Source organism: Temnothorax longispinosus, chromosome 3, assembly GCF_030848805.1.
Source record: "Temnothorax longispinosus isolate EJ_2023e chromosome 3, Tlon_JGU_v1, whole genome shotgun sequence".
Taxonomy (NCBI): domain Eukaryota; kingdom Metazoa; phylum Arthropoda; class Insecta; order Hymenoptera; family Formicidae; genus Temnothorax; species Temnothorax longispinosus.
This window is the reverse complement of record NC_092360.1, coordinates 11826437-11851164: the sequence shown is the minus strand read 5'-3', so window position 1 is coordinate 11851164 and position 24728 is coordinate 11826437. Positions and strand designations below refer to the sequence as shown.

Below are 24728 nucleotides of genomic sequence, written 5' to 3'. Positions count from 1 at the left end.
TTGCAATTTACATATATTTGCCTTTTTGTATTTAGATATCTTCACGTATGCCAGTCTTTATAGCGCAGGAACGAAATCGGCGCATGTGTCGACTCGCTGGAATTTAAAACCTAACCCAATGTTAAAATTAAGACCGAGAAACAACTCGGTTCACGGCACGATAGATACCTTCATAAAAAAAAAAATAAGACCGACAAACTGACGTATACTTGATCGTTCCGGTAGGGATGGAATGATATGGAAATTGGAAATCAACAATAGAAAAAAGAAGAAAAACAATTGACTATTGTGCTCGTAAATGTCAACTTGTAATACGTAACGCTCGATCGCATTTCTTCACATTACGGTAACTATGTATCCTTGTTTTTTTAATATAATATACGTGTTACCTTATATTTCGCTACAGAAAACTCTTTTGAAAACAGATCGACGAGATTGGTAAATACGATGCGAAGTTTAGGAAGAGAAAAACAAGTGACTGAAGAAAAGCACACTTTTGTTCTATAGTAAAAAACGACCACATATTTTATACGGTAAAGCAAGTATCTGGTTGCACTATACATTTACAAGCAACTGCCAGCCCTAGATTAGAGATATCAGATACAAGAGGAATAAAAAAAAAAGGATAAAACCTTAGAGGGAAAGACTACGCTTTAAGTCTTCTTGATCGCACGAGTGAAGATGGAACCAATGGAATTTATTGCTGTACAGAACAATGATATGTGTTCTGACAATCTCGACAATCTCAGAGCCGAGAATAACTGCTTGCCCTTCGACCCTTTCGAAATGGAGGAGAGAAAGCAAGAGTTGACCGATGCGCTGAGGTACTGCGTAGACCTGTTGAAAGCTGCTCGGGTCATTTCAGATTTACGAAATAGCCATGGGACCATCTCCAGGCGTTCCCAGTGCATAGGAAAAAAAATCTATCGTAAAATCATGATTATGTTGTATTCTATGGCGGATGAGGAGAATGAGAAAAATGAAGTAGCTAAATATAAGGAAGAGCCATTATTTTATTCATTGAGAGATTCACGTGACCTGAATAGCGAAAAAGAAAAAAAAACGGACAGTACTGTTGAGAAGGTAAAATGTAATATAGATAACAAATATAATCAAATACTTTTTACATCTTTAATTGATTATTTAATTTTTTTATTGTTTACAGTAATCTTTACTTTGAAGTACTTTTTAAGTTATTCATGTAAAGTTGAAACATATTTTTGGATAATACAATTTTACATTTTTATTTGATGCAACATTCTGACCTCACTATTTTTACTATTAGGACTTATTTATTTTTATATGTATTTATTACAATAGTTGCAAAAATCATTACGTAAACACATAAATTAAATACATTGTAAACGTAAAATTTACTAAGTATTTATATATTTATTTTCACATTTGTGTCAAACATTCTCGAATATTTCATGGAAAGAACTTTATCCATTTTGAGCTAATCCGGGCCCAGTCATCAATTATATATAATTTTGTAGATAATGATGTTAGCATTAAAGAAGAAATAGTTTTAGATCCTCAAACTCCCGCCGGAAGCAGTTCTGACCTAATGATGTCATTTTATACATTCTGACTCATCATCAGAGCTGTCCAAGATGACAAATATGTCATTACTGTACTCAGAAGGTATCTGTATATTATCAGAAAAGTATTTAGCATATTCTAGATACTAATTTCTTTGACGCAAAAAGAAATCTTTAGAAGAGATGATGAAAACAAAAACAAGAATTGGGAGTCATGTTTAATTAAAAAAATAAAAAATCATTAACTCTGATTTCAAGCGTGAAAACATCATGTATAAACAACAAAAAGAATACATCTTATGTATCAACATTGATGGAGTCCTAACATTGACCGGCGGGTGTGTTTTGGATATTAGCACCTATAAATTTTCAATCCTCTCGTGATGCTCTATAATTTGAAATATGTTTCATCTCTGGGCCTGGATAGCCTAAGATCCTCGTGAAAATGGGCGAAGTTCTTTACTAAGTATTTCTATATTTGTTTTCATTTCTCATGAGGGATTTCTCGAACTTTCTTTATAAAGCTGTTTGCCTGAATGTGCTTTTTTGTCATCTTATTTAATGAGCGAACTAAATGTCTCGTTATTTGAAATCAGTTTTACAGTATGACTCAAACAGTACAGATCGAAATATGGTATAAGCAAACAGAGTAATCTTGAAAAATAAACTGAGAGTTATAATATTATTAACTTCACAAACACAGTAGATATTTTAGTATTATATACTACAATTTCTCGAAATTTTTTATATTTCTAATAAATAACAAAATATAAATTAATTAAGTGAATTATTTATTTTTATTACATTTTTAGATAGGAATTACTAATATATTTCAACAAAAATTGCTAGAATCAGTATGGCTACAAATGTATGAGCTTAATCTATATCAGATATATTTTAAGCGAAATATTTGTTGCTATTCTTATAGTTATTTAGTAATTCCATTTGCTTCCAGTACAGTTATAGTTTGTTTATATAATTACTAATTTACATTTACATTTAATACAGCGCAGTCTAAAGCGCTGTACATAATTCTGTATAAGTGGTGGCAAAAGTGTTAAGTTGCATATTTTTAGTAGTGTTGGAACAGAGGAAAGCTAATGTCTTTTCTTATCTAGGCGTTTGGTAACGTGCATTCCGCACAAATAATTTTTGAAGGAAACAGTCAGCAGTCTTCTGTAGGGAAGAGCTCCGAGGAAATCTCACTGTCTAGTTTTTCTGAGCCATTGCCATCCACATCTTTCCACGCCAGCAGTAGCAGTACGTCTCCTTCAAAGAGGGACCTCCCGTTTCAATTTTCGCAACATTCGTCGATAGATGTAAACAACGAGGAGAACAGTATAGAAACTGAAGATCTTAAAGTTTCTTTAGGAGTGGATGTTGAAGACTTTCTTCATGAACGTGTTGCACAATTTGAAACAGAATTCGAAAAAACAGAAAAAACCTCAGAGCTAGAGGATGAAATCAAAGATTTGATCGAAGCTGAAGCAGCAGAAGCCATTCTGCTTAAAAAGTCAAATAAAAATATTGCTCAGCAGTTGCAAACACAGCGAGCAGTTTCCCAAGTTAAAACAGAAGATCCTCAGTCGAAAAACCCGTTGTTCATCTTATTACGAAAAAATGGACTCCTTTGCCGAGAACTCATTGACAAGCCTCACCGCAACGATTTCGTACCGGAAGGGCGCGACATCAACTTGATTGCAAAAGTTATTGCTAAGCACCTTCTTAAATTGGCTATTCCTCCAAAACGTAAAGTATTGTCGTCAACTCTCGCAAGGTGGGCGCAATATTTTAAGCGTCTTTTTCCGAAGACGCCGTTATCCTGTTTCTACGCCTTTAAATATGAGCCATATAAACGGAACGGCGTTCTAATTCAAAAGAGAAGAGCAGAGGGAGCACTGCAAGTTCAACTCTTCCAAGAAAGAAGAAAATTGATCAAAGAAGATCCAACTGTTCTGCTGAGACGTCCAAGTGGAGATTATGTTGGTGGTGACGGAGGTTCAAGTCCTTCGAACGTAACTATCATTAGAAGTACTTGGAGACCTGTTGGTCAACAAGGAGAAAAAGTGCAGCGTTGTGGCGAAATCTCAACAACAGGTAACTTTTCTCTTATCAGTTTTTCTCATTATAAAATTAATATTACGAAATTGTATTTGTCATATTATTATTTTGTGTTTGTCATATTTTTTTTGCAATGTCTTTGTTATACATTATTGTCATATATTATTTTTCTTTGCCTTTGTATTACAATCTTTTGCAATATACATGTATACATATATGTATTGTCAAAAGAGTTGAGACAATTTCTTATAATAACAGTTTTGAATATTTCTTCATGTAAAACCTATAAAATAATAAATGTATATTATTAAAGAAAAATTGCAATTATTAAGAAAAAATTGTCTGAATTATGTTAACATATAAAGTATAAAGTTGACATAAGTTACTCAGAGAAAAAGATACATTAATAAACATACCTTGCATTATTGTTATATAAAGTAATTAGTTTTTACTTTTTTTCAGAATGTCATCCAGAATTACAACGTCATTTACATATTTTGTGCAATCAATTACACAAAACATTTACTCCAGAATTAGGAGTCTCCTGGAAAGCAACTTTCAACTACAGACGGAAACTACTTGTCAATCAATCGGGAACCGTTTGGGACTATTTAAATGATTTTCCATTCTTAAAAATTAACGATATTGGAAAAGATTTTGTAAGTTTTTTTATTATTTATGATCTATTCTTGTAATGCTTTTTTTTTTATTTTGACTTATTATTAAATACTTATCTTTTATTCGAAGTAATATTCTATCAAAATCTGTGTATATTATTTATCTTTAAATATTACTTTTATTGTATTTTATGTCGTATTTTATTTCAAATTTGTCTTCATAAAATTTTTACAAAATATTTTATTAGCCAACTATGTACTTGAGATTATAAATTGTTCTTTTTATTACTTTGTCATTATAATTTAATTTTGAATTATAAAATTCTTGTTCATTTTTTATTTTACATTATTTGGATGAGAGATAGTGTACAGAGTTGAATAATGTGTTGTTTTTTATATGAATATAATATTTTAATCGATTAATAATAAGTAAATGTTTTTATATGTAGATCTGTAAGGATTTCGATCAATTGTATCCCACTGCAAAATTAGGGAAGCTGGCTACATTTCTAGATGACCATAGGCTCGCAATTATTAAAGCAACAAAAGTTATTCTTAAAAGAGCAAGCCGACAAAAGCACATAGACATAGCTACTTTATTTCTCAAGTTAGCTGAACGTAAGTCTCTTTTTTCTCTTATAAAGATTTATATTTTTATTGTGAAACCATCAAAACCTAAAAGATAAACGCTACAATCTTATTAAATAATAATATGCTTCTATTATAAAAAAAATAACTTCTTTAATACAATCGAGATATAAATTTAATATATATTGGGTGATTACTCTCATATTTTCTATATTGTCATAATTTGATAGCTTCTATACTTTATTTTATATTCTTGTGTAATGAAAACGAATAATTTGTGAGCTATTATTTCTTTTCTACTTTGTAACTTTAATTCTTTTATTAGTGTTACCTCTTTTGGTACATAACATGATTAATATATTTCATTGAAACTTTATTTTTAATTAATGCAACAATCTTAAGCCTAGCCATATCGCAGATGTAAGAGTGTAGTATGTGAAATTTACATTATAGTGTTAAAATGTATAATATATTAATTAATAAATATATTATTAATAATGACTGATTGTAGCCATTTATAATATTTTCAAGTTTTACTAATGCTCTGTAATATACAAAAATAGAAATTAGATAATAGCGAAATAAATAATAGAAATAAAAAAAAACATTAAAAGTAAAGAAATACTGTAAAACGTATCAACAGAATATTGCAGAATATCAACAGAAAATTACTATAAGAAATAGATGAAACATATACTTTTAAATAATGAAACAAATGATTTTGTTTTTTCAGGGGAATCGGATTTCCAAGTTAGAGTGACTGGAGCTCTACTCCTTCTCCCTTTCATATTCCCCAATACTTTTTTTGTGGAGAAAACGTGGAAACCAACACGATTAGATGTAATGGACTCCTTCATCGCTAGAGTTTGCAGCGAAGCGGACATTAAGGATTATATTGAGCGTCGACGTAAGTCACTGTCCAAAATAAAAACATCAAATAAGATTTCATATTGTTCTGTGCAACCATATGTTTTGGCGATAGGCCCAACTTGGGAGCGTATTAGTCACGTGCATATAATTGTAGATCAAGTTTTATATACGTGCCAAACTATAATTGGCGCGACGGAATTGTGTTTTAAATTATTTCACGCACTTCACACCGATTATCCCGCTGAAAGTAAGCATGTGTGGCAATTAATACAACAAGGTTTTTATAAATTGTTTGTCAAGGATCATGATTTACACAGACCAACAATCACCAAAACTTTAGCTGATATTGGCATTGAGTCGAATACAGAAGAAATTAAAACATTAATTGTAAGATCTAAAAGAGGTAGAAAAGTATAGTTCTGATATTTTTTAATTTTATTTAATTATATTTTTCAATTTTTCTACATTTTGTAAAATTTTTTAGAAAGGAATTACTGATAAGAAACTGTCTTTTTCTAAAATTTTGTCTGTGTCAGTATCTCGACAAATTTTTTATTATTTTCTTTTTTTGCCACATTTGCTACATTTTCTTGGTTTTACTTAGCAAACGATTACGATGTTTTTTTTTGTTCTGTTGAATTTGATAAAATTAAAAAAATAAAATGCATAAAATAAAATGAAAAATGTCAACAATTGAGATCTTAAATTATATTAGATACTTGTTTAATTTCTCACAAGGTAACTTTAAAAATAAAAAAATTATATATTCAAATAAAGATACAAAAAATATTTTAAAAGATATTGATTATTTAAACATGAAGATTTACTTGCTTTTATTAAGCAATTAGTGGGAGAACAATATTTCATTGACTTTTATTTAAGGCTCAGAACTTATGCAAGGTGCGCATGTTCTGCGATATACAATAAACGTACATAAAAGCCGTAACATTGTAAACTGTAAACAATTAAGTATCGATTCGGGCACGAATTTACGCAAGGCGCAACACATTCTCGATACACTCTCGACATCGCATATAGATAATAGTTTGAAAATATTTGTAAATAAGGCTCATATACATTAGACCTCTTTTTTTTTTACTGTAAATATAGATTAATCTATAAAACAATAAAGTATTTTTATCTTTTAATATACCTGTTATAACATTGTTTATATAGTACAAAAGTTAGACCATTAACTTGTTTATCTTTGTTCAATCTTATTTGATATTTGATGTTAAATATTAATTATATAAAAAACTTCAGTAATTATATAATTTTAATATCTAGTTATATATATAGGACGTAACAATGTTTTATATAACTAAATATTAAAGATATAACAAAATGAGTTTTTCTTTCAAGTGGTAATTTCAAAATGAGTTCTAACTTCTTTTTGATAAAAATATAAAAGTTTACAAAAATAACCAAGTTAAGTGTCTTACTTTGTATATATGAGTATAATTTATATTTCTATATATAATAAATAAGTGAATGTATATGTTTATACATACATATAGGTATATGTATATACATATTATGTATATATAGTCGATAAGATATTTTTTTTTGTATTTTACATAAGAAACTTTTATTGGTATATAATATATACCTCTCTCCACAATGTAACACAGTGACTGTCATGTTAATCCTAACTTTGATAAAGATCATATATAACGGTATATAGATAATTAAATACTTTTCTCTTGCAGTAGGACGTTACACCTTAATCTTCCCTCTAAAAATTAAAAGTTATATTATTTGGAACGTGTTTTTTTCCAATTATTCGTGCGAATAAATTGGATAAATATTTGCCGTCATAATTTCGCTATAGAGGGAATTTATCTATAATGTCAATATATGGTCAATATATGTTATCGCACTTGCGCGAAGCGCATATAATATTTATGCTCTCAATAAACAAGTGTGTATTTATGTCTTGCCATTTATTGGATAAGATAGCATAAATACACATAAATTACGTTACATTTATCTTTTCATTCATTAGCTTTTTTCATTATATACATTTATTTTTTAATTTCGCAGCGAAAAAGTTGGAACTAAAATTAAATTAATGAATGACACTAATTAAATTAAATTAATTCTGAGATTCTATTTAATAAAACATAAAGCAACATTTTACTATATTCTAAGGTAATGTATGCTTACTTCACCATTTTTGTTCAATAATAACTCGAAATCGAATTTGATTTCCATTTTATATTTAGCACTGATTATACTGATTGTCTGATTTTAAGTTTTACTTGTTCAATATAAAATCGAAACCAATTTATATAAAATAAGAACAGCCGCGATTTTAAATGCATCATGATTAAGTATTTAAAGGCGGACATCGCATAAGATAGTACATGTAGTTTTATATAATATATAGAATATATAGAGGTTTTGAGAATCTTAGGTTTTGAGAATCTTAGTGGATCAAAAAATGCATGGAAGATTTAAGAATGAAGGATTTAATGGATTTATAAAGATTTACAAAATATAAGATTCGCAAGAGATTAAGATCCAAGAAGAAAAAGTCCGTTGGTACATCTAAGGATTCGTAGGACAATATTAAAAAATGTAGAAGTCTGTTTTACCTTTCGCACCATCGTTGTCATAAGCAGGCATTCGTGAAATGAACTCTATCGCAAACTATTCGCGTTGTGATTCTATTGATAAAAATAACAATCAATATATCACTGACTTTCACCGAATTTTAGAATTCGATTTATTTAGATCAAAGTTTTATTCAGTACGGAGTATAATAGTGAACGCGATTAGATATTTTTAAAGATAATGATAATCAAGTTATATTTTTACTGCCCATCCATATAAAAATGCTAATTATGCGTTCGTATTCTACAACATTACTTAACTCTCTTATGTAAAGGAATATGTCATCGTCATTTATTCAATGATTTAAATATCATACGCTCTTTAACTTTAAAAAAAGCTTCATAAATCATGTTACATATTTTCTTCATTACCATATCTCAAAGTAAAAAGTCTAAACAAAAGAGACGATTAGTATTAAACCAGTATGTTTTGCTTTCTTATTCTTCTGTCTGCTCTACCTCATAAGACGCTTCTCTTAGAAGATCTTAAGTAATATATTAAGATTTGTATATGTTGCTTTTAATTTTTATGTGTAAAGTACTTTGGTTTGAAGTTATTTGAAGTACTTTGGAAGTGAGTCTTCATTTAACTTCCAAATGTATGAAAAGATTGTATCTTGTAACAGTATCAAGTGAACATAACTCGATATAACATCTATTTTTACTAATTTTGACTAGAAGAGTTTTTAATTCATATAGTTAGAACATGAGAGTGCGAATTTTGATCAACCGAGCACTTAAATAAGAATTAAAGGGCTTAGTGCAAGAACAATGTGAATAGGTAATTTGGTATAAGGTCCAATATAGATGTAACTTCATATTACAAGTGGACCTTATCCTGTGTGAATTTTTATCTCTCATTTTTGTACTGAAATCATCAATTAAAACCGAAGTGGTAAGATGCGCGCTTTCCTCGATCGAGATCATTTCCGAGAAAATGTTCCCATTAAATCATACATGTTCGCCGTTGTCGCTAGCGTTGCAGGTTTTGTTTTCTGGTAGGACCGTCGTTGCTGCCTGCGCAAGTGCCTTGCCTAAGCAACCTGCTCGTACTCGGCCTTATTGATATTGCTGGCTAGACAGCACGCTAAGAAGATACCGACTAATGGGAAAAAGGCTACGCCGATCGCCGTACCGGCCACCAGACCGATGTTGCTATTTATGAAGTCCAGCACGCGATTGTAGCATCCCTGAAGAAAGGAAGAGTGTAAGGAATTGTATAGAAACCGGAAGAACAGAAATCGAGAAGAGTCGGAAAACGAGGTAGATTTAACTCCTATTTCCTATATCAGTTTTTTTTTCTATCTTTTTTACCTATTACCTCCTATTTTAACTTTTATTGCATTCATTATCCCTCTTTTAGCTTCTATCGCGGATTATAATTATCACACAATTGTCGTAATTAAGATAGTCAATGAGGTCTTGAAAACCTTGCTTAACACGTTGTCTGCCCAGCGAGTTTTATACGTCTTGTCATGTAAGCCACAATAGAATTTTCATTAAGTACATAATGATAAAATATTGCATGATGATTAAATAAAATTAAATCCTCGGGTAGTGTGTTGAATCGCACACTTTTATTTTACATTATTATCTAGCTATTCACGTTATTCAAAATAGTTTTATATCAGATGGTAATTATTTTTCACAAATTTGATTTGAAAAAATTTTGTCGGTCACCAGTCGACCATCAAGGCGCTATTAAAAAGTGAGGCGTCGATCACGAATGACCACTGTGACAGTCAACGTGTTAATGGTTTGCTATTTTGTATTTTACTTATGTATTCTGATATTAAGGAATCTTGCAGGAATTTAGGCAGATAAGAAATAGAAAATGTATCGCCGTATACCTCGGTATAAATTTCATCTGGGTCCTGTGAATCGCATTTATCCTGGGCTACCTTGCAGCAGGACAAGGGAATGTCCTTCGGTGGATCCAGATTGAGCCAATCGGCATACCCGCGATTGCCGCAGCAGTGCAGCTGCAATCAATCAATTAAGCTTTTCAAATACGCAACGTAACGCAACTGCGTGTGACGGGGAGTGAAAAAATAGGCAAGTTTTTCCTGTCTCTTACTTCGTCTTCCCGTATATTGAATATTGCGATTCGATTATCTGATCTCCAATTAATTCGGATAATCGACACGTTCAATTGGCAGAACAATTGGGATAATGTGAATTTGAACATTGTAGGGATACTCACCGTCTTTTGCATGCTATCGATGTTATTGCTCTTGGATTGGTCCTGTCCGTAGGCTGCCATGCTTTCGTTCAGACCTTGATCGAATCCCTCGTTCAGATTCGTGCGATAAGCGTAAACCGACGCGCCCGCGGCGAGTTCCAGCAATGCCACGACGGCCAGGAACGCGCCGTACTTTATGGAAAAAAAACGTCAAGAATTATTTCTTGTAATCTACGGGGAATCTCTATTTCAAGGTATCTACAAAATTACTGTACAAATTACTGTAGCCAGAAGGCTGCTCGCACAAACTTTTGCGACGCGTCTTATCTATTTGCTAAACCGAATTTCCATTCAGCAATACCCAGCGCTTCCGTCGTAAAAGTCTTGGACGATTCCAAGTATCGCAAGAATTGTAATTTTACACATATTTAGGATATATTTTGTTAATATATAATACGTGTTATGAATGATCGTGCAGCGAGCACCATTTCTCTCAGTTGAGTAGCTACTCTCCCCTTACGTAACGATATCGTATCGAATATCGGCTTGTAACTTCATCCGACCGTTCCCCGAGGGACCTGAAGCCCACTTATTCACGATCTATGATTCACGATGGATATTCTATTTATAATCTTACATAGAGCGCGCGTGTGGTGCATATATACAAAGAGACATACGCATTTATTCTGATAAGTATACGCAGAAAAAAAGGAAGTGGCAAATCGAGACTTATGAGAATACATTGCGCCGAACGAAGAAAACTTGCTTGAATGGTCATTTATATAGTTCAAGAAAAAAAAGTTGAAATTCTTATAAGATTATATTATAGATTGTTGAAACTTCTTTTTTTTCTGTGTATCCTGTATATTCTGATCCTCCGCGCGCCATTCACCCGTATCATCAAATCGGACATTGGAATTTTTTCAATTCTCGTTGCGAATAAGTTCTAAAATAGAATCGAATGTTTACCAAATACAGTAGAGCAGGATGACCGCGCGCGGTGCAGCAACAGGCGAGGACCGCCGCGACCGCCAATACCGCTCCTAAGCTCGCGATAGCTAGCAGAGCGGCCCCGCTGCCCTGCGCGCTCATGTTCATGTAATCCCGCAGCTGGATGCGCATCCATATGCCGATGCACAGCATCAACACCCCAGACGCCTGTAAAACATACAAGCACACGACATTAAGGTCACTTGTCGAAAGGGATTATTAATCGCGAAGTAATTCGGTCGAATTTGTTTCTTTTTTAAATTGTGTGTGAGAGCAGCTTGTATAATCTATATATAAACAAACAACTACGATTGCGCCACTGGTCTTAATAATAATTTATGTCTTTGACGCGTATAAGTAATTTCTAATAAAATTAAGATAAGTTTTCTTCGTGGTATATCTCCTTTATTGGAGTATAATACTAGGCAAAATACTGCATAAACATAATGTTTGAAGGTGCAATAATTTAGGAGAACATTAGTTTAGTTTAAAGAGGATAGTATTGAACAGAACTGTCTCGCTATATATTATATATTGTTATATATATAATATAAAAAAATTATAATATATTATACATAAAATATATAAACAAACGACTACGATTGTGCCATTGGTCTTAATAAAAATTTATATATCTTTGGCGAGTATAGGTTTCTAATGAATTAAAGATAAATTTTCTTCGTGGTATATCTCCTTTATTGGAGCATAATATCGTGCAAAATGACGTATGAACGCAATGTTAGAAAATGCAATAACTTAGGAGGACGTTAGTTTAAAGAGTTAAGATCGTATCGAAAAACTGTTATCTAGTAAACATCGGTTTCGTGACAACGGTCGCACTTTTAAACTGACAGAGAAGTAACGGTCACTAATATTAGAAGCGATAACAGTCCCGTATGTACTCACATACTTATGAACGTGCGGTTTGATAAGCCATGTAATTAACGCGCTTGAAAATTCTGAACTGATTTGAAGGTTCAAGGATAAATACGAATGGTGGAAATGTACAGATTGTCGCAACGTCTCACACACACATAGTTCTCACCGCGAATCAAATAAGAAATTACATAATAAAATATTTTTATTTGATTATATTTATATATAATTAAATAGAAATATATATTATATATATTTTTTATTAAAATATAACGTAAAAATCCATATATTTCCACTATTATACAATATACACACACTTTTGTGACGCCCTGCAATTTTCTAAAATTCCATATATTCTTAAATACATCTTAGATCCAAATAGTTTGAATTTTTAACATTATAATGATATTAATGAGTTTTTTTTTATTAGAGTTCCGTGTTATCTGGATATCATGTTCAAGGTCACGTTCATCCATCGCATTTACCGCCTCGCACTCATTCCCCAGTTACTTGACCCTATTTCGAATCGAGACGCTTAAAGACGTCGTCAATACATCATTATTATGCATATTTTCCTGAATAGATCTAACTATATTATAGTGTCCGATATTATAATGTAATCTAATCAATTGCGCAACAGATGGGTAGGAGTCCAGGATGCGGTGGATAAGGAGTTTCCGTGATCATTATACGCAGGCGATGTTAGGACTTCGGTGATCCTGGCTTACCCAGAAGATGAAATTGAAGAGCATCAATAGGGTCTTCATGCAGGTCATCGTAGCAACGGTCTCCAGTCGCTTGCTCATCTTGAGATGTGTTGCTTCCTCTTCTCTGACTCGCTTGCGAAAAAAACCCTCCTCGATACGGGGTACGGGTTATTACGCACTACCAGGTCTCAACTCGGGCAACGAGCGGAGTTCGCGCGATCGATTTGCGAGAGGATTTGCGAATACACATACGTGTTGCGTGCGTGGCTCCTGCCCCTCTCTCAACCGGTGCATGCGCGCTACCCCGAGAGGACACGATGGCGATGGTGGGAACTCCCCTTTATCGGAACACAATTTTCCATGTAACGGCGGCAAGTGCACCGCGAACGTCAAAATAAATGTCATTCTTAGAGTCTCTCTTCCTGAGAGACATTCGTCAGGCGTTTCCGTCGGATTGAAATATTGAATATCATGGTGACAATCTCCTTTATTGGAATAACCAGCGAATACATCACAGATGACATGAATATTCGATAAAATATTTATATAAATAGCCTAGAAAGGTTTTACTTTAGGTTTTTTAATATTTCGTTTGGAATTTTGCATTAAAAGATTAAGAACGTTATGACAAAAATTTCAAACAAAGAGCTGCCATATTGTTAAAGGTGCAAGATGTTAACAGTGTGCACGATTTTTTAATTATTTACAATAATTTCACGAAAAAGTTACAGATAAAATTAATTACTTTTCGACTAATAATAAAATGTAATGATGAGAAGTTTCGTAATATCTTTTTTTTTTTAAATTACTTATTTAATCTTTTTCATATCCAGTCGAATATGAAATATATATTCTAGCTAGCATGTTTAAAAAATTAAATCACTGGGAAATATTAAGCCATAAGACTCATTTGAAAGGGGTTTGCTTAAGCTTTAATAAAAAAAATATTGTAATAAATACAAAATAATATAAAAAAGTATTTGTAATAATCCGGGACGGAATTTTTTATATATAATTATACATAAAATCTGTCCATATGTTTTCTTTCTTTTGTTCGTAATCTCTGTTTGTATATACAAGAAAACTAAGAATAATAATTGGAAAATAATTAGAAAAACATCTTTTGCATTGTTTTTTTTTTACAAAAAATAAAAATTGTGATAATATATAACACACATCGTTTCTATTTTATCAATATATTTTGTTATATTTTTTATTTTATTAAAAGAGGATATTATTATAAGTTAATCAAACATTTTTCCTTTTAAAAAGTCGTTTTAAATAAATGATAATCTGTGGATGACAAATCAAGAGAATAAGGAAAATACTGAAGAACTTCATACGTCATATCTGCTAATTTTTTTACAGTCTGTTTTATAATGTATTGTGTGGTCGAGCATTGTCGTGAAACAATAACACACTGCATCTATTTAGTATCATATTTTGATCAAGAAAGTATGTATTAAGTTTGTAATATAAACGTTTTAAATGAAAAATGAAATATCGTTATTTTATTTGCAACAACCTAATATTATATATATATATAATAATTATACTTAATATGTATTATGTTCCTCCTTTCACAAAAAATATCGGATATAGAAGAATATTGAAGAAAAAAATTTTTTGCAGAGATAAAATTAGTAGAAAGAACATAAAGAAAACACGTACATATTTTACTTTGGTATTAGAAAATAAACACATATCTATTTTAATCGATAAAGCACATCAACATAAGTTGCCATTATATTTTATAAAATTAGGCGATTCATTGATCAAAACGCTTACGCATTTATGCACAAATTTGTCCGCTCAACTAATTTTATTGATCCTTCGGAGGGTTGCTGGCAACGTCGAAGTTGTTGGTGTAATTCAAAAGAACTCCCGGCCAAATGACATTGTTTTCGCTGATGATTGACGATTGCCGCAGGTTCTTGGATGATCGTTTAGTTTTTCGGAACGAGTGAAATCTGTTCGGTCTCTCCTGACCCTTTGACCCGTCCTCCTGATCCTCCTTATTCACCTTATCTTTTAAATTATCCAAAAATATCACGTTGTTGTTCTCCGTCTGTCTCCCATCTTTTCCACGATTATCTTCATCAGTAGGACGAGAAAGCCACTCGTCTCTTCCTCGGTTATCTATTAGATTCAAGTCAAGTTTAGATAGATCCACGATTGGCCAGGCATTTTGCGTCCTTCTGTTGTCTTCCCGTTCAGCAACAGTATCTGAGATATTGTTAGTCTCTTCGGAGAATAATTTGTTAGAAATCGAATCGTTGAGCGAGCTGGCGTCCCACTCAACCTGCTCCTCGCTGCTGATGGACGCACTGTCCTGATTCTCATTTTGGTCCCTCTTGTCGTTTCTGATATCACCGATAGTCTTGAAGTAGATGCTATGGTCGTACCGGTATGTTTCTAGGCAATTGCTATCCAGCTTACCGCTTGACTGGTAATTGAAGGTGCCGCAGCAATTAATCTTGATCTCCTCCGAACCCGATTTCCATTTCGATCGTTTGAGACTGTGAAATCGCGGCGGGGTTTCGTCGGAAGACACGCCCCAGGATTCTTGGATCGTTTGCCGATTCTTGAACCACCTGATTTTTTTTCTTTAAATTAAAAACGTCTTTTTTTGTACATATTGTTTATATATGTATTGTTTGTATAGAAGGACAGGAGGTGTAGTCAAATTAAAGACAAAATTTGCATATTTATTTCAGGGAGAGATTTAAAGGACACAGAGTTTTCCGTTTAGATATTGTCTAATACTATATTTGAAATGTTGCAAATTAATTTGTAATACAAAACTTATTAAAAATATAAGAGTTTTTTGTTATTGGAGACAAAACAAGTTTAGAAGTGAAATGGCTTTCTAAACGCGATGCGCTCGAAATTTTCGGTCTTGTCTTCAATAACACAAAAATTCCTATATTTTTAACAAGTTTTATATTAAAAGTTAATTTTTTACATCTCAAATATAATAGTAGTTGACACCTAAACAGAGCATTGTGTCTGTATTTGTGTGAATGTATTTTTTTTTAGTAAAATAAATTCGCATGCCTTCAATTTGATCATAAACGCCTGCCTCCCTTAAATATACTGCTAATCCTTAGAAGATTTTCTCAATAATGGGCATTAATGAATGTTTCTCTCTTGTTTCCCTCTCTTTCCTCACCTCTGCGACCGAAGACGGTTGTAACCACGTGCAAAGGCCGCCCATCTCTCAATCCTCTGGAAAACGTACTCCGTTTCCTCGCTCCACCACTCCGACAGACCTTTTTGAACCATCGTCTCCCTGTTCTCCGCCATGGTAGTCATTCTGATGTAAACGAGAATGAGAATTGGAAGAGCTATACACAATTATTCGTGTAGGAGTTGCTATTTGATGCCCGAACAGACAGTCAGTAGTTCTACAACTGTAAAAGTTATTCGGTGCGATGGGTAAACCGCGCGGGGATCAATTTATAAGATTCGCAGGAAGCACCTCAAACGCGGAAGCCGTTGATGATAGTGGCCGTGACCTCGCATGATCGTGCAACGTTTTCACCACGCTAATCACATCGCTTGAAAACACATCGCGAAAAATTAGTATACCATCTTGACACAAATTTGATAAAATAAACTTATATTTATGTTTTATTACAGTTTTGGTAAGCAATTATATAGCAAATATTTCAATTTGTGAGGATAAAAATAAAATATAAAAATTAATCACAACTGAGAATGCAATAAAATAGTATTGAAGTCAGTTGGAAAGTAAAAAATAAGAAAGAGGTTTTATTATTTATTTAGAAAGTTATTTTGTTAAAAGCTTTTTATACATTCTTTATTTGTTCTAGAGAATTAAAGGTAAATCCTGTTAAGGAAAAAGATTATAAAGATTTTTTGTAAGTGAAGCTTTAAAAGACCGAATAAATAATGAAGACACCCATGTTCCTCAATTTATTTTGCACTTTACTTTTATAGAATTTTAATTTCAAGCTCTCAGCTACGCTATATTTTTTTAAGAAAAATATATCAGTAAATCTGTAATTAGAAAGTAATGAGAGAGATAGAAACAAAACAGTTCTTTTTTAAAATTAATTATTTTAATTCTAATTTGTTAAATTATATTTTTAAAATTGTTTATTGCGTGCAACGATAATTAAAACTTTTGTATTGAAACGTTTTGTCTTACGTAATATCTTGGACAATTGCACTCACTCTTCTCGTCAGTATTTATTTTTTTTTTAATCAGACAATCGGCAGCTAAGTAAAAATAACTCGCGGCCGACAGAAGGGTACGCTTGTTCGCGTCGTTATTTATCAGCGGGTGCTGCCCACACTTCCTCTCGCTGAAGAGGATTTTAACGTCTGATTTTTCTTACGAGCGCCGCAGAAAGGAAATAGAAAAGCCAAGACGTGACATCGGTAATGCGTTTACCCGGTGCCCTGCCAATCATCGACGCGTAACATCGCGGAATATTGAGTGGTCGATGGCGGAAGTGGCTCGCCGGAGAGACGGAAGAAAATTGTTTATCAGTACTCGCGCGGCGTTACGTGAATTAAAATTCAACGCCATCCCCCGCGCGTTTTTCACCCCCGCGCGATTTTTCCAGCCCCCAGGAGGGGGAAGGATGAACGAAGTCGTATATAAAAGCCACCGCTCCGCTTATCGTACACTCCATCGGCCGATTTCCCCGACATCCGGTAACACGCAGGTAAGCGGATGTTTCGGAAACACTAAATATCTCACTAAACGTCTTATCACATATCCGCAACTTCTCGTAGATTATTTTCGCGGATAAGTTCATCGAGCCATTTGCTGTTATATCTCTCGTACAAGCTTCGTTATAGTTCGTTCGATCGTTAACACGTATTATCTATATTTTTAAAAAGTTAACAACATTATCGAATCTTTCTTTCTTCGTGTTTACTTATTTTTAATCAATTTTCTGTTATCGACAGATACGGTCGTGTCAAGTCAAACAACAAGGTAGACTGTGTATATAATATTAAATGTGATAAGGTTTTAAAGTATATAATGTTCTAAAACATAAAATAAATGGCCCACTAATCTTAGCTTTTTCCGCTAATTTAGAAATCATTTTTCTTTATCAAAAATATTATTTATATTTATGAATTGCATATTTATTTTATAAATGCCCGAATGAGATTTAAACTTCTCGAGTACTTTCTGATAGACAAGCACAAGAAAAACTTTAGTCAAGATATTCAATATCAAAGTATAAAAATATTAGTTTTATTTATTATCTGTAATCATCATTTGTATATCTGTATACAACACATCACGAATATATTTAATCATTGTGCAAGTAACTGCGTTTGTATATCTAAGTACACTTCATTATCTTTAATAAAAAATTTTTGTGTTTTATTATCTTTAATAACACTGATGTATGTTGATTTTGTGAAATATATTATAAAATATATGTTTCTTTAATGAAGAATGTATTTACATATTTCCAAATTTCTGCTGTGCATTAGTAATATTTTGTTCGACAATTATAATGAAATGAACTAATTAAAACTAATAGATTTTAGGATATAGAAATCAAATAGTTTGACTTGTAGCGTTTGAAAGTACTTGTCCTTCAGTTTCATAAATTTAATTCGATGAATTTCATAATAAATGAAGAACACATCATTATGCAACTATCATTACTGCTGTTACAAGAAAAAATAGATATCCTACATTCAGCAACGATCTATGTGTCTGCACGTTTAACAAAGATTTGCTAGAAGACGAAAAATTGATGAATTTATGATTACAGATATGAATCCAACTCTTGCGCTGTCCTGCATGATCGCGATCATGTTGTTCTGCGGAAGATGTGAAGCAGCTCCTGGATTAATCACTGGCGCCCATCGCAATTTAGGAAAGCATCCACATATCCGCGGGTAATTGCCGTGCTATGTATAAGCAAGTATATATGTACAAAATAAAGCTAGAAAAAATGGATGATAAAATGAGATATCGCGCGTTGTAATTCCACACTATTATTGAGAAATTAACAGTGATATTCTGGCGTGGCTATGCCGCAGATACGCCGTGGAAGGCCTCATGAAGGACCTCGTGGAAGATCTCGTCGGTGAAGACGAGGACAATTTGCGACTCAGCAAGCGCCAGCAGCTGGACGATTACGGTCACCTGAGATTCGGCAAGCGGTCCAACGGCGACGACGAAGAGTACGGGCATCCGTACGGTCGATATTTGCGATTTGGCAGAAATATCGAGTAAAACGCCATCATTCCGGATTTCTCTACGTCGTAGATCGTGATCGTTCACTCGTGCTAGATATAGATAGAATATATTTTACATTGCAGCTATTACGATCATGTCTCGTTATTCTTGGAAGTTCTCCTCTACCTTCTCCATCATCGGTCTTTATGCCGCGCGAATTAATCTGCGCTTTTCAAAAGTACGCTGGCAATCTAATATTAACCTCGGATTTAATTTTGTAGCTTTGCCATTATATTTCCTTAGGAAATTACAACACAACGTTTTTATTTACTGTAAAAATAGATCAACTTTATAAAAATGCCTTGGAAAGAATTAAACGAACATTATGAAAAAATCTGACAAAAATTGTAACATCTTTTATGTATTAAAATATATTGAAACTGAAACACAATGAAGTGTAAATAAAATCAACTCCTACTCGCCAAAGAAATGTTCTGTTATATAGTTCTTACATATCTTATTTTTATGAATAAAAGGATAATTTTACATATTGTTCTTATTATCCCCAATTTATTTAAAATATTCCAACTTATTGATAGATTTATCTAACACTTCAAATAATTTTGTAATAAATAATTTCTCCTTTTACTTTAGTGCTCACATAAATAATCTATTTTACAAAGCAAAAATTATATATATGTAACTTTTCAATCGTTAATAGGATTTTGCTGGTGTTTATTATTTAATAGAATCTCATACAGTTTCCCCCTTTGCATTTTTAGCTCTGCTATTCTTTGATGAAGATCCATATTATCGTCTAAAAACGTGTGGTACCCGCAACGATTTTCCAAATCTTGAAGATTGTAGCCAATGGTGCGTCGATTTAGCAACCACGGCTCCGGTAGTGGTGGTGATGGTGGTGGTCTCGGTTTCGGAGGATGAGGTGACCGATAATCGCTGTTCGTGGTGGTGCGATAATTCATCTGACAAATGACCATGGGATCCAGAAGGATGTCCGTTAATTTTAATACCTTTTCCTCGTAATCTTTTCTAAAAAACATTGAATTATCACCTTGGAGGTACATCAAAACTTGATCGAAAAATTTGTGTTAATTATTTAAAAATATAATCTTATACTTCTTTCAAAATATACAATGTTTCATATTAAGTGTAGGTATACAAAATTTTTTAACAAATTGTTATATTCTAATATTGGTATAATAACAATAATCTTACAATTAATATTGATAATATAACTAATAATTTAATTATAATTAATAAAATAAAATAATAAAATAAAAATAAAAAATGATATTAAGAACAGGGAGATTTTGCGGTTTCTTTATGTCGAAAAGATAAAAAGACAAATTGAAAAATTCTAAATTATTATATTAACTTTTCTCGATTCCGAAGATGAAAATTTTATTTTTACAGAATAATTTTTTTTTTATAGGTACAGTTTGCCTGGGATATTTTTGGGATGTAAGTGTGAGAAATACGTACTCCGCCGAAGCGAGCGACTGCATCGTGAGTAAACTACGTCGTGGATAAGTAACTGGCTTGTACTCGTCTTTTAGTTTAATTTGCGACTGCATGGCACGTGTCTCCGAAATTCCAGTGACTTCGTCCTCCGGACCGAGTCTCCGATACGAGGACTTGTGTAGATTCCCGGTCGGTGGAAATATGTCCGCATTGTCTCTAGGCTCCGATAAGATTTTCATTTGCCTGTTAATTAGATCAAACGAAATCGTTCAGAAACAAATCTTGAATTTCATTTAAATGTACCAGTTTTATATTATCGACCTAAATTCAACTTACTAATAGTATTTAGTACTAATAGAATTTACTTTACTTTTATCCTTAGAAACAATTATCACTTCATTTTTAATTGAATAACGGGAGTAAAAAAGAAATATAAGCATATTACTCACTTTTTCTATTTCTTTCGACAACAATAAAGATTTATCTTGATGCAAATTTATATCTTTTAAGTAATAATTAACATCACACTAATTAATAAAATATTACACGATTGCTTGCACTCTACGTCAAAGAATGATACGTAATAATACAAAAACGTGAATATTCTGATAAGGTGCAATAAGGTGAAATAAAGCACGATGCTACGTTGCTAAGATTAACAAGTTTTCTCCACGGTAACTACTCCCCCACATTCCCTTATATAAATGTGTGTGATATGCTTGCGTGTATACAATTCTTTCATGATTTATCTATGCAAACAGCACATACATCATTATTTATAAAATGAATATATGTATATAGTAAAAGATTTGAACGAGAAAACAGATTCTCGTACGTGAAAGTTTTTTGTTACAGAATTAGAGTTAAGAATATTATATAGAAAAGAAATGTATAAAAAAAGTCAAAATCTTTCTACAATAAACATTAGATAATGTAACTATTTATATGAATATTTACATGGTTTATATAATGTTCAATATTGTTAAGAATTAAATCTTAAATATTTCAACTAAATAAAATATTGTTAAGTAAATAATAAAGCACAAAATACTTGGCACATATAACGTCTTTGAAGTATCAATAAATGTTTTAATTATTGAATATTTATTGCGTTTTCGATTTATTCTATTAAATAAACGTAGATCGCAGTACCAACCAATCGTGGATTTTGACTTTATCGCTATACACTGCTGGAACATGAAATACGATAGGTCCAATATTTTCGTCTTCATCATTATAAGATGCAATAGTCTGTAATAAAAAAGATTTAGGAAAATATTTAGGAAAACTCTCTATCTAAAATAAATCACGAGTTATCCAATTTCTGATAACTGCTATATACGTGTATTTACAGTTTAAAAGTAATTTTATCTTATTCCTGTTTCTATACATCAAAAGTTTACAATAATAATATATTATAAATCAGATATTTGTTAAAAAATATATGTGGCATAATAAAATTGTAAGATAATTGACAGTTTTTTTTTAACATTACGTTATATTTTACAAAAGAAATATAATTTATATCTAAAACATATGTGTGTAAATCGATATAGTCTTACGTTTATTTTTCTTTTCTTCAGCATTTTGTATTTTAGGTGTATACGTATATTTCCTTCTCGTAAATTAAATGTAGAAAGCTTTTGACTATAGAAGTACAAAAGTAGAAAGAGTTTATTAATCGATACTCATTAAATATCTATAAAAGCGTAATAGCACAACCTACTTTCTATTACGTCATTTTATACTATCACGTGAATATAGTATTATAACACAGATATTTTCCATGTATTTCTCTTTTGTTTTTCAATTTTTTAATACAAAAAGCAATAAGATCCAATTTATGCTATTATTATTAGATAAAGATAAATTATATAGTTAATAGTACATACACACTCTCACGCACACATATATATACAATAAATATCAAATATTATCATTAATTGCGTAGACATATAAATAATAACATGGAATACAAAATCAGAGAATTAGATATGCAAGCGCTGCAGGAAGAAATTTTACGCAAGTGTAGAAAAAAGACAGAACCTTTAGCTCTTTCTGACGAAACGGAAGATGATGAGCATAAAGAAGATGTACATGATGAGGAAGATGTAGTCTCGATAGAAACTGAGAAAACTACAGACGAGGAATTACCATTTGAGGATATATTGGCTGAGAAACGCCGCAAATATACGGCTAAAGAAGAATTTATCTACTCATTATACAACAATATACTTCCAGCTTTTGTAGCTAAGTAAACTAACTCTATATTTTAAAAATTATTATTATTATATTATTAATTTATTATTAAATTATTGTTATTATATTATCAATTTAATTTGATCAATATTAGATGGGATGGATATTTCTTGCGTCGGGAACGGTTTACAAAGAAATATGATCAGGACGATGCTGAAACTATAGAGGAAAATGACGAAATAGGTCATCATAACAAAAATGATTATTCGTTTATCGAAGATGAAGAGAAAGAAAAAGATAAATCAATATCCGTTCCATCGTGGAAGCTTTCATTGCCGGATGAATTTGCCGACATAAAGTTTTACAATAATAATTCTTATTGCGGTCGCGTCAGTAGGAAAATGATGGAAGGCGATGGAACGTATGTATGGGATAATGGCGTTCAATATAAGGTATTAATCAAAATATATAGATCATAATTAATATATGTAATGTAAGTGAAAAAATATGCATAATTAGCAAGTATATATAACACACAAATATTATTTAAAAAATATATTTTAAATTTTTTTTAATGTAACGGCAAAATTTTTAAATTAAATCGATATAATTTTTTTACTCTGTAAAATATTACGTCTAAATTAGTAAGAAAAAATGAGAAAAATTATGTAGGGTCAATTCGAGCATAATAAAATTCAAGGGAAAGGTATCTTGAAGTGGAACGATAATTGTTGGTACGAAGGTAACTTTGTGGATGGTCTTCGACATGGCAAAGGTATCTTGGTGAACAGAGAAAACAATCGCATGTACGTCGGTCAGTGGTGCATGGGCCACATGCATGGAAAGGGGTTAAATGTTGGCACATAAATATTTGTCATGTCACAGTATTCAATATTATTAATTTATCTTGAGACATAAATTTGATTTCCTATATCATTACCTAATTGGAATTATAACGATTGATTACTGTAATGCACTTGAAACATATCTTGCGTATAAAATATAGATAAATAATAAAAATAGTAAAAAGGAAAATAAAATAGATAAATAATATATATTATCCAAATCAATTTTAAAATGAAATGGTTTAAGTTATGTTATATGTCTAAATTTTTTGTTTATAATAAAAATTCTTCAATAATCATTGCAGTATGTATATATATCGATTTCTTGTAAAGTTTTGTTTGAGAGCAAAAATTCCAGTTCGAGTGAATAGAATTACTTACATCCGCACCGAACATTTTTCCTCTCTGCAAGTACAAGAGAGGGAGAACCTTTTTCTCCTAGCGAGTGGTCGGCCGCTAGAAAAAAAAGGGAGAACTCAATGCATATATATGTGTAATTTAACTTTGTTATATTAGAACAGGACGGTATAATTTATGCTTCCACGTGATTATACGTACATTTTATATGTGTGTAGTATCTCATTTGGCGGTTTATTGAGCGCCTCATTAATTAATCCAAATCCTGGGAGTTTTTATTTTTAATTTTCCTTTTCTTAGTTTTATAGCTTCTTGAAATTTTTACATTATAGAATTTTAACATTTTGGAAGTTTCAATTTGTATAATTTAACCTAAAAGAGAAAGAAATTTAGAAATTTAAAGAAATTAGAAGTATTGTTTAATAGAGAATAAAAATTTGATGCCTCGTAACTTACTCCGACTTTACTCTCTCCCTCACTATTCTGTAAACACTCTGTAACGGAGTAGAGTTTTAAAACGCAGGTAAATTATACGTTTTCCACGTTACGCTTGTCAAACACGGTTGTCAAAAGAGAGTTGACGACGACAGACGAACTTTTAACTTTTTTGGCGACAG

General features: G+C 31.8%; 5 protein-coding genes across 14 annotated transcripts; 2 read left to right on the top strand and 3 right to left on the bottom strand.

Annotated features, from left to right (window-relative positions):
- The first annotated feature begins 125 nt into the window (after window positions 1-125).
- LOC139809780 (uncharacterized) lies at window positions 126-6178 on the top strand. Its single transcript, XM_071772960.1, has 6 exons — window positions 126-346; window positions 426-1083; window positions 2660-3638; window positions 4065-4261; window positions 4669-4837; window positions 5541-6178. The coding sequence occupies exons 2-6, from the start codon at window positions 682-684 to the stop codon at window positions 6092-6094; spliced, it is 2301 nt and encodes a 766-aa protein (XP_071629061.1). The 5' UTR covers window positions 126-346; window positions 426-681; the 3' UTR covers window positions 6095-6178.
- A 356-nt stretch (window positions 6179-6534) lies between these two features.
- LOC139809786 (tetraspanin-7) lies at window positions 6535-13304 on the bottom strand. Its single transcript, XM_071772969.1, has 5 exons — window positions 13069-13304; window positions 11444-11632; window positions 10496-10666; window positions 10143-10274; window positions 6535-9482 (listed from the first exon to the last, which is right to left on the bottom strand). The coding sequence occupies exons 1-5, from the start codon at window positions 13144-13146 to the stop codon at window positions 9327-9329; spliced, it is 726 nt and encodes a 241-aa protein (XP_071629070.1). The 5' UTR covers window positions 13147-13304; the 3' UTR covers window positions 6535-9326.
- An 873-nt stretch (window positions 13305-14177) lies between these two features.
- LOC139809784 (uncharacterized) lies at window positions 14178-16923 on the bottom strand. Its single transcript, XM_071772964.1, has 2 exons — window positions 16220-16923; window positions 14178-15641 (listed from the first exon to the last, which is right to left on the bottom strand). Exons 1-2 carry the CDS (start codon window positions 16360-16362, stop codon window positions 14870-14872), a joined length of 915 nt encoding a protein of 304 aa, XP_071629065.1. The 5' UTR covers window positions 16363-16923; the 3' UTR covers window positions 14178-14869.
- A 665-nt stretch (window positions 16924-17588) lies between these two features.
- Dsk (Drosulfakinin) lies at window positions 17589-19774 on the top strand. Of its 2 annotated transcripts, XM_071772985.1 has the most exons (3): window positions 17589-17744; window positions 18819-18945; window positions 19090-19774. In XM_071772985.1, the coding sequence occupies exons 2-3, from the start codon at window positions 18821-18823 to the stop codon at window positions 19283-19285; spliced, it is 321 nt and encodes a 106-aa protein (XP_071629086.1). In that variant the 5' UTR covers window positions 17589-17744; window positions 18819-18820; the 3' UTR covers window positions 19286-19774. The 2 variants fall into 2 exon arrangements, with proteins under 2 accessions (XP_071629086.1, XP_071629084.1); XM_071772983.1 differs by lacking the exon at window positions 17589-17744 and having other exon boundaries at window positions 18809-18945.
- Window positions 19775-19778: 4 nt separating this feature from the next.
- LOC139809787 (uncharacterized) lies at window positions 19779-24707 on the bottom strand. 9 transcript variants are annotated; one of them, XM_071772974.1, is made up of 7 exons: window positions 24568-24707; window positions 24313-24483; window positions 24136-24210; window positions 22273-22357; window positions 21863-21961; window positions 20732-20953; window positions 19779-20278 (listed from the first exon to the last, which is right to left on the bottom strand). In XM_071772974.1, the coding sequence occupies exons 5-7, from the start codon at window positions 21943-21945 to the stop codon at window positions 19936-19938; spliced, it is 648 nt and encodes a 215-aa protein (XP_071629075.1). In that variant the 5' UTR covers window positions 21946-21961; window positions 22273-22357; window positions 24136-24210; window positions 24313-24483; window positions 24568-24707; the 3' UTR covers window positions 19779-19935. The 9 variants fall into 9 exon arrangements, with proteins under 9 accessions (XP_071629075.1, XP_071629071.1, XP_071629077.1 ...); XM_071772970.1 differs by having other exon boundaries at window positions 21867-21961; XM_071772976.1 differs by lacking the exon at window positions 22273-22357.
- Window positions 24708-24728: the final 21 nt, after the last annotated feature.

What these genes read in the sequence shown, in the direction of transcription:
- LOC139809780 (XM_071772960.1), top strand. Translation starts at nt 682, where the DNA reads ATGGAACCAATGGAATTTATTGCTGTACAGAACAATGATATGTGTTCT. An exon ending in TGGCGAAATCTCAACAACAG is followed by an intron (nt 3,639 to 4,064) that starts GTAACTTTTCTC and finishes ACTTTTTTTCAG; the next exon opens with AATGTCATCCAGAATTACAA. An exon ending in ACGATATTGGAAAAGATTTT is followed by an intron (nt 4,262 to 4,668) that starts GTAAGTTTTTTT and finishes TTTTATATGTAG; the next exon opens with ATCTGTAAGGATTTCGATCA.
- LOC139809786 (XM_071772969.1), bottom strand. Translation starts at nt 13,146, where the DNA reads ATGAGCAAGCGACTGGAGACCGTTGCTACGATGACCTGCATGAAGACC. An exon ending in TCTTCAATTTCATCTTCTGG is followed by an intron (nt 11,633 to 13,068) that starts GTAAGCCAGGAT and finishes TATGTTTTACAG; the next exon opens with GCGTCTGGGGTGTTGATGCT. An exon ending in CAGATGAAATTTATACCGAG is followed by an intron (nt 9,483 to 10,142) that starts GTATACGGCGAT and finishes TCCTTTCTTCAG; the next exon opens with GGATGCTACAATCGCGTGCT.
- LOC139809784 (XM_071772964.1), bottom strand. Translation starts at nt 16,362, where the DNA reads ATGACTACCATGGCGGAGAACAGGGAGACGATGGTTCAAAAAGGTCTG. An exon ending in AACCGTCTTCGGTCGCAGAG is followed by an intron (nt 15,642 to 16,219) that starts GTGAGGAAAGAG and finishes AAAAAAAATCAG; the next exon opens with GTGGTTCAAGAATCGGCAAA.
- Dsk (XM_071772983.1), top strand. Translation starts at nt 18,809, where the DNA reads ATGATTACAGATATGAATCCAACTCTTGCGCTGTCCTGCATGATCGCG. An exon ending in AAGCATCCACATATCCGCGG is followed by an intron (nt 18,946 to 19,089) that starts GTAATTGCCGTG and finishes GCTATGCCGCAG; the next exon opens with ATACGCCGTGGAAGGCCTCA.
- LOC139809787 (XM_071772970.1), bottom strand. Translation starts at nt 22,296, where the DNA reads ATGCTGAAGAAAAGAAAAATAAAC. An exon ending in TGAAGAAAAGAAAAATAAAC is followed by an intron (nt 21,962 to 22,272) that starts GTAAGACTATAT and finishes TTTTTATTACAG; the next exon opens with ACTATTGCATCTTATAATGA. An exon ending in CAGTCGCTCGCTTCGGCGGA is followed by an intron (nt 20,279 to 20,731) that starts GTACGTATTTCT and finishes AATGTTTTTTAG; the next exon opens with AAAAGATTACGAGGAAAAGG.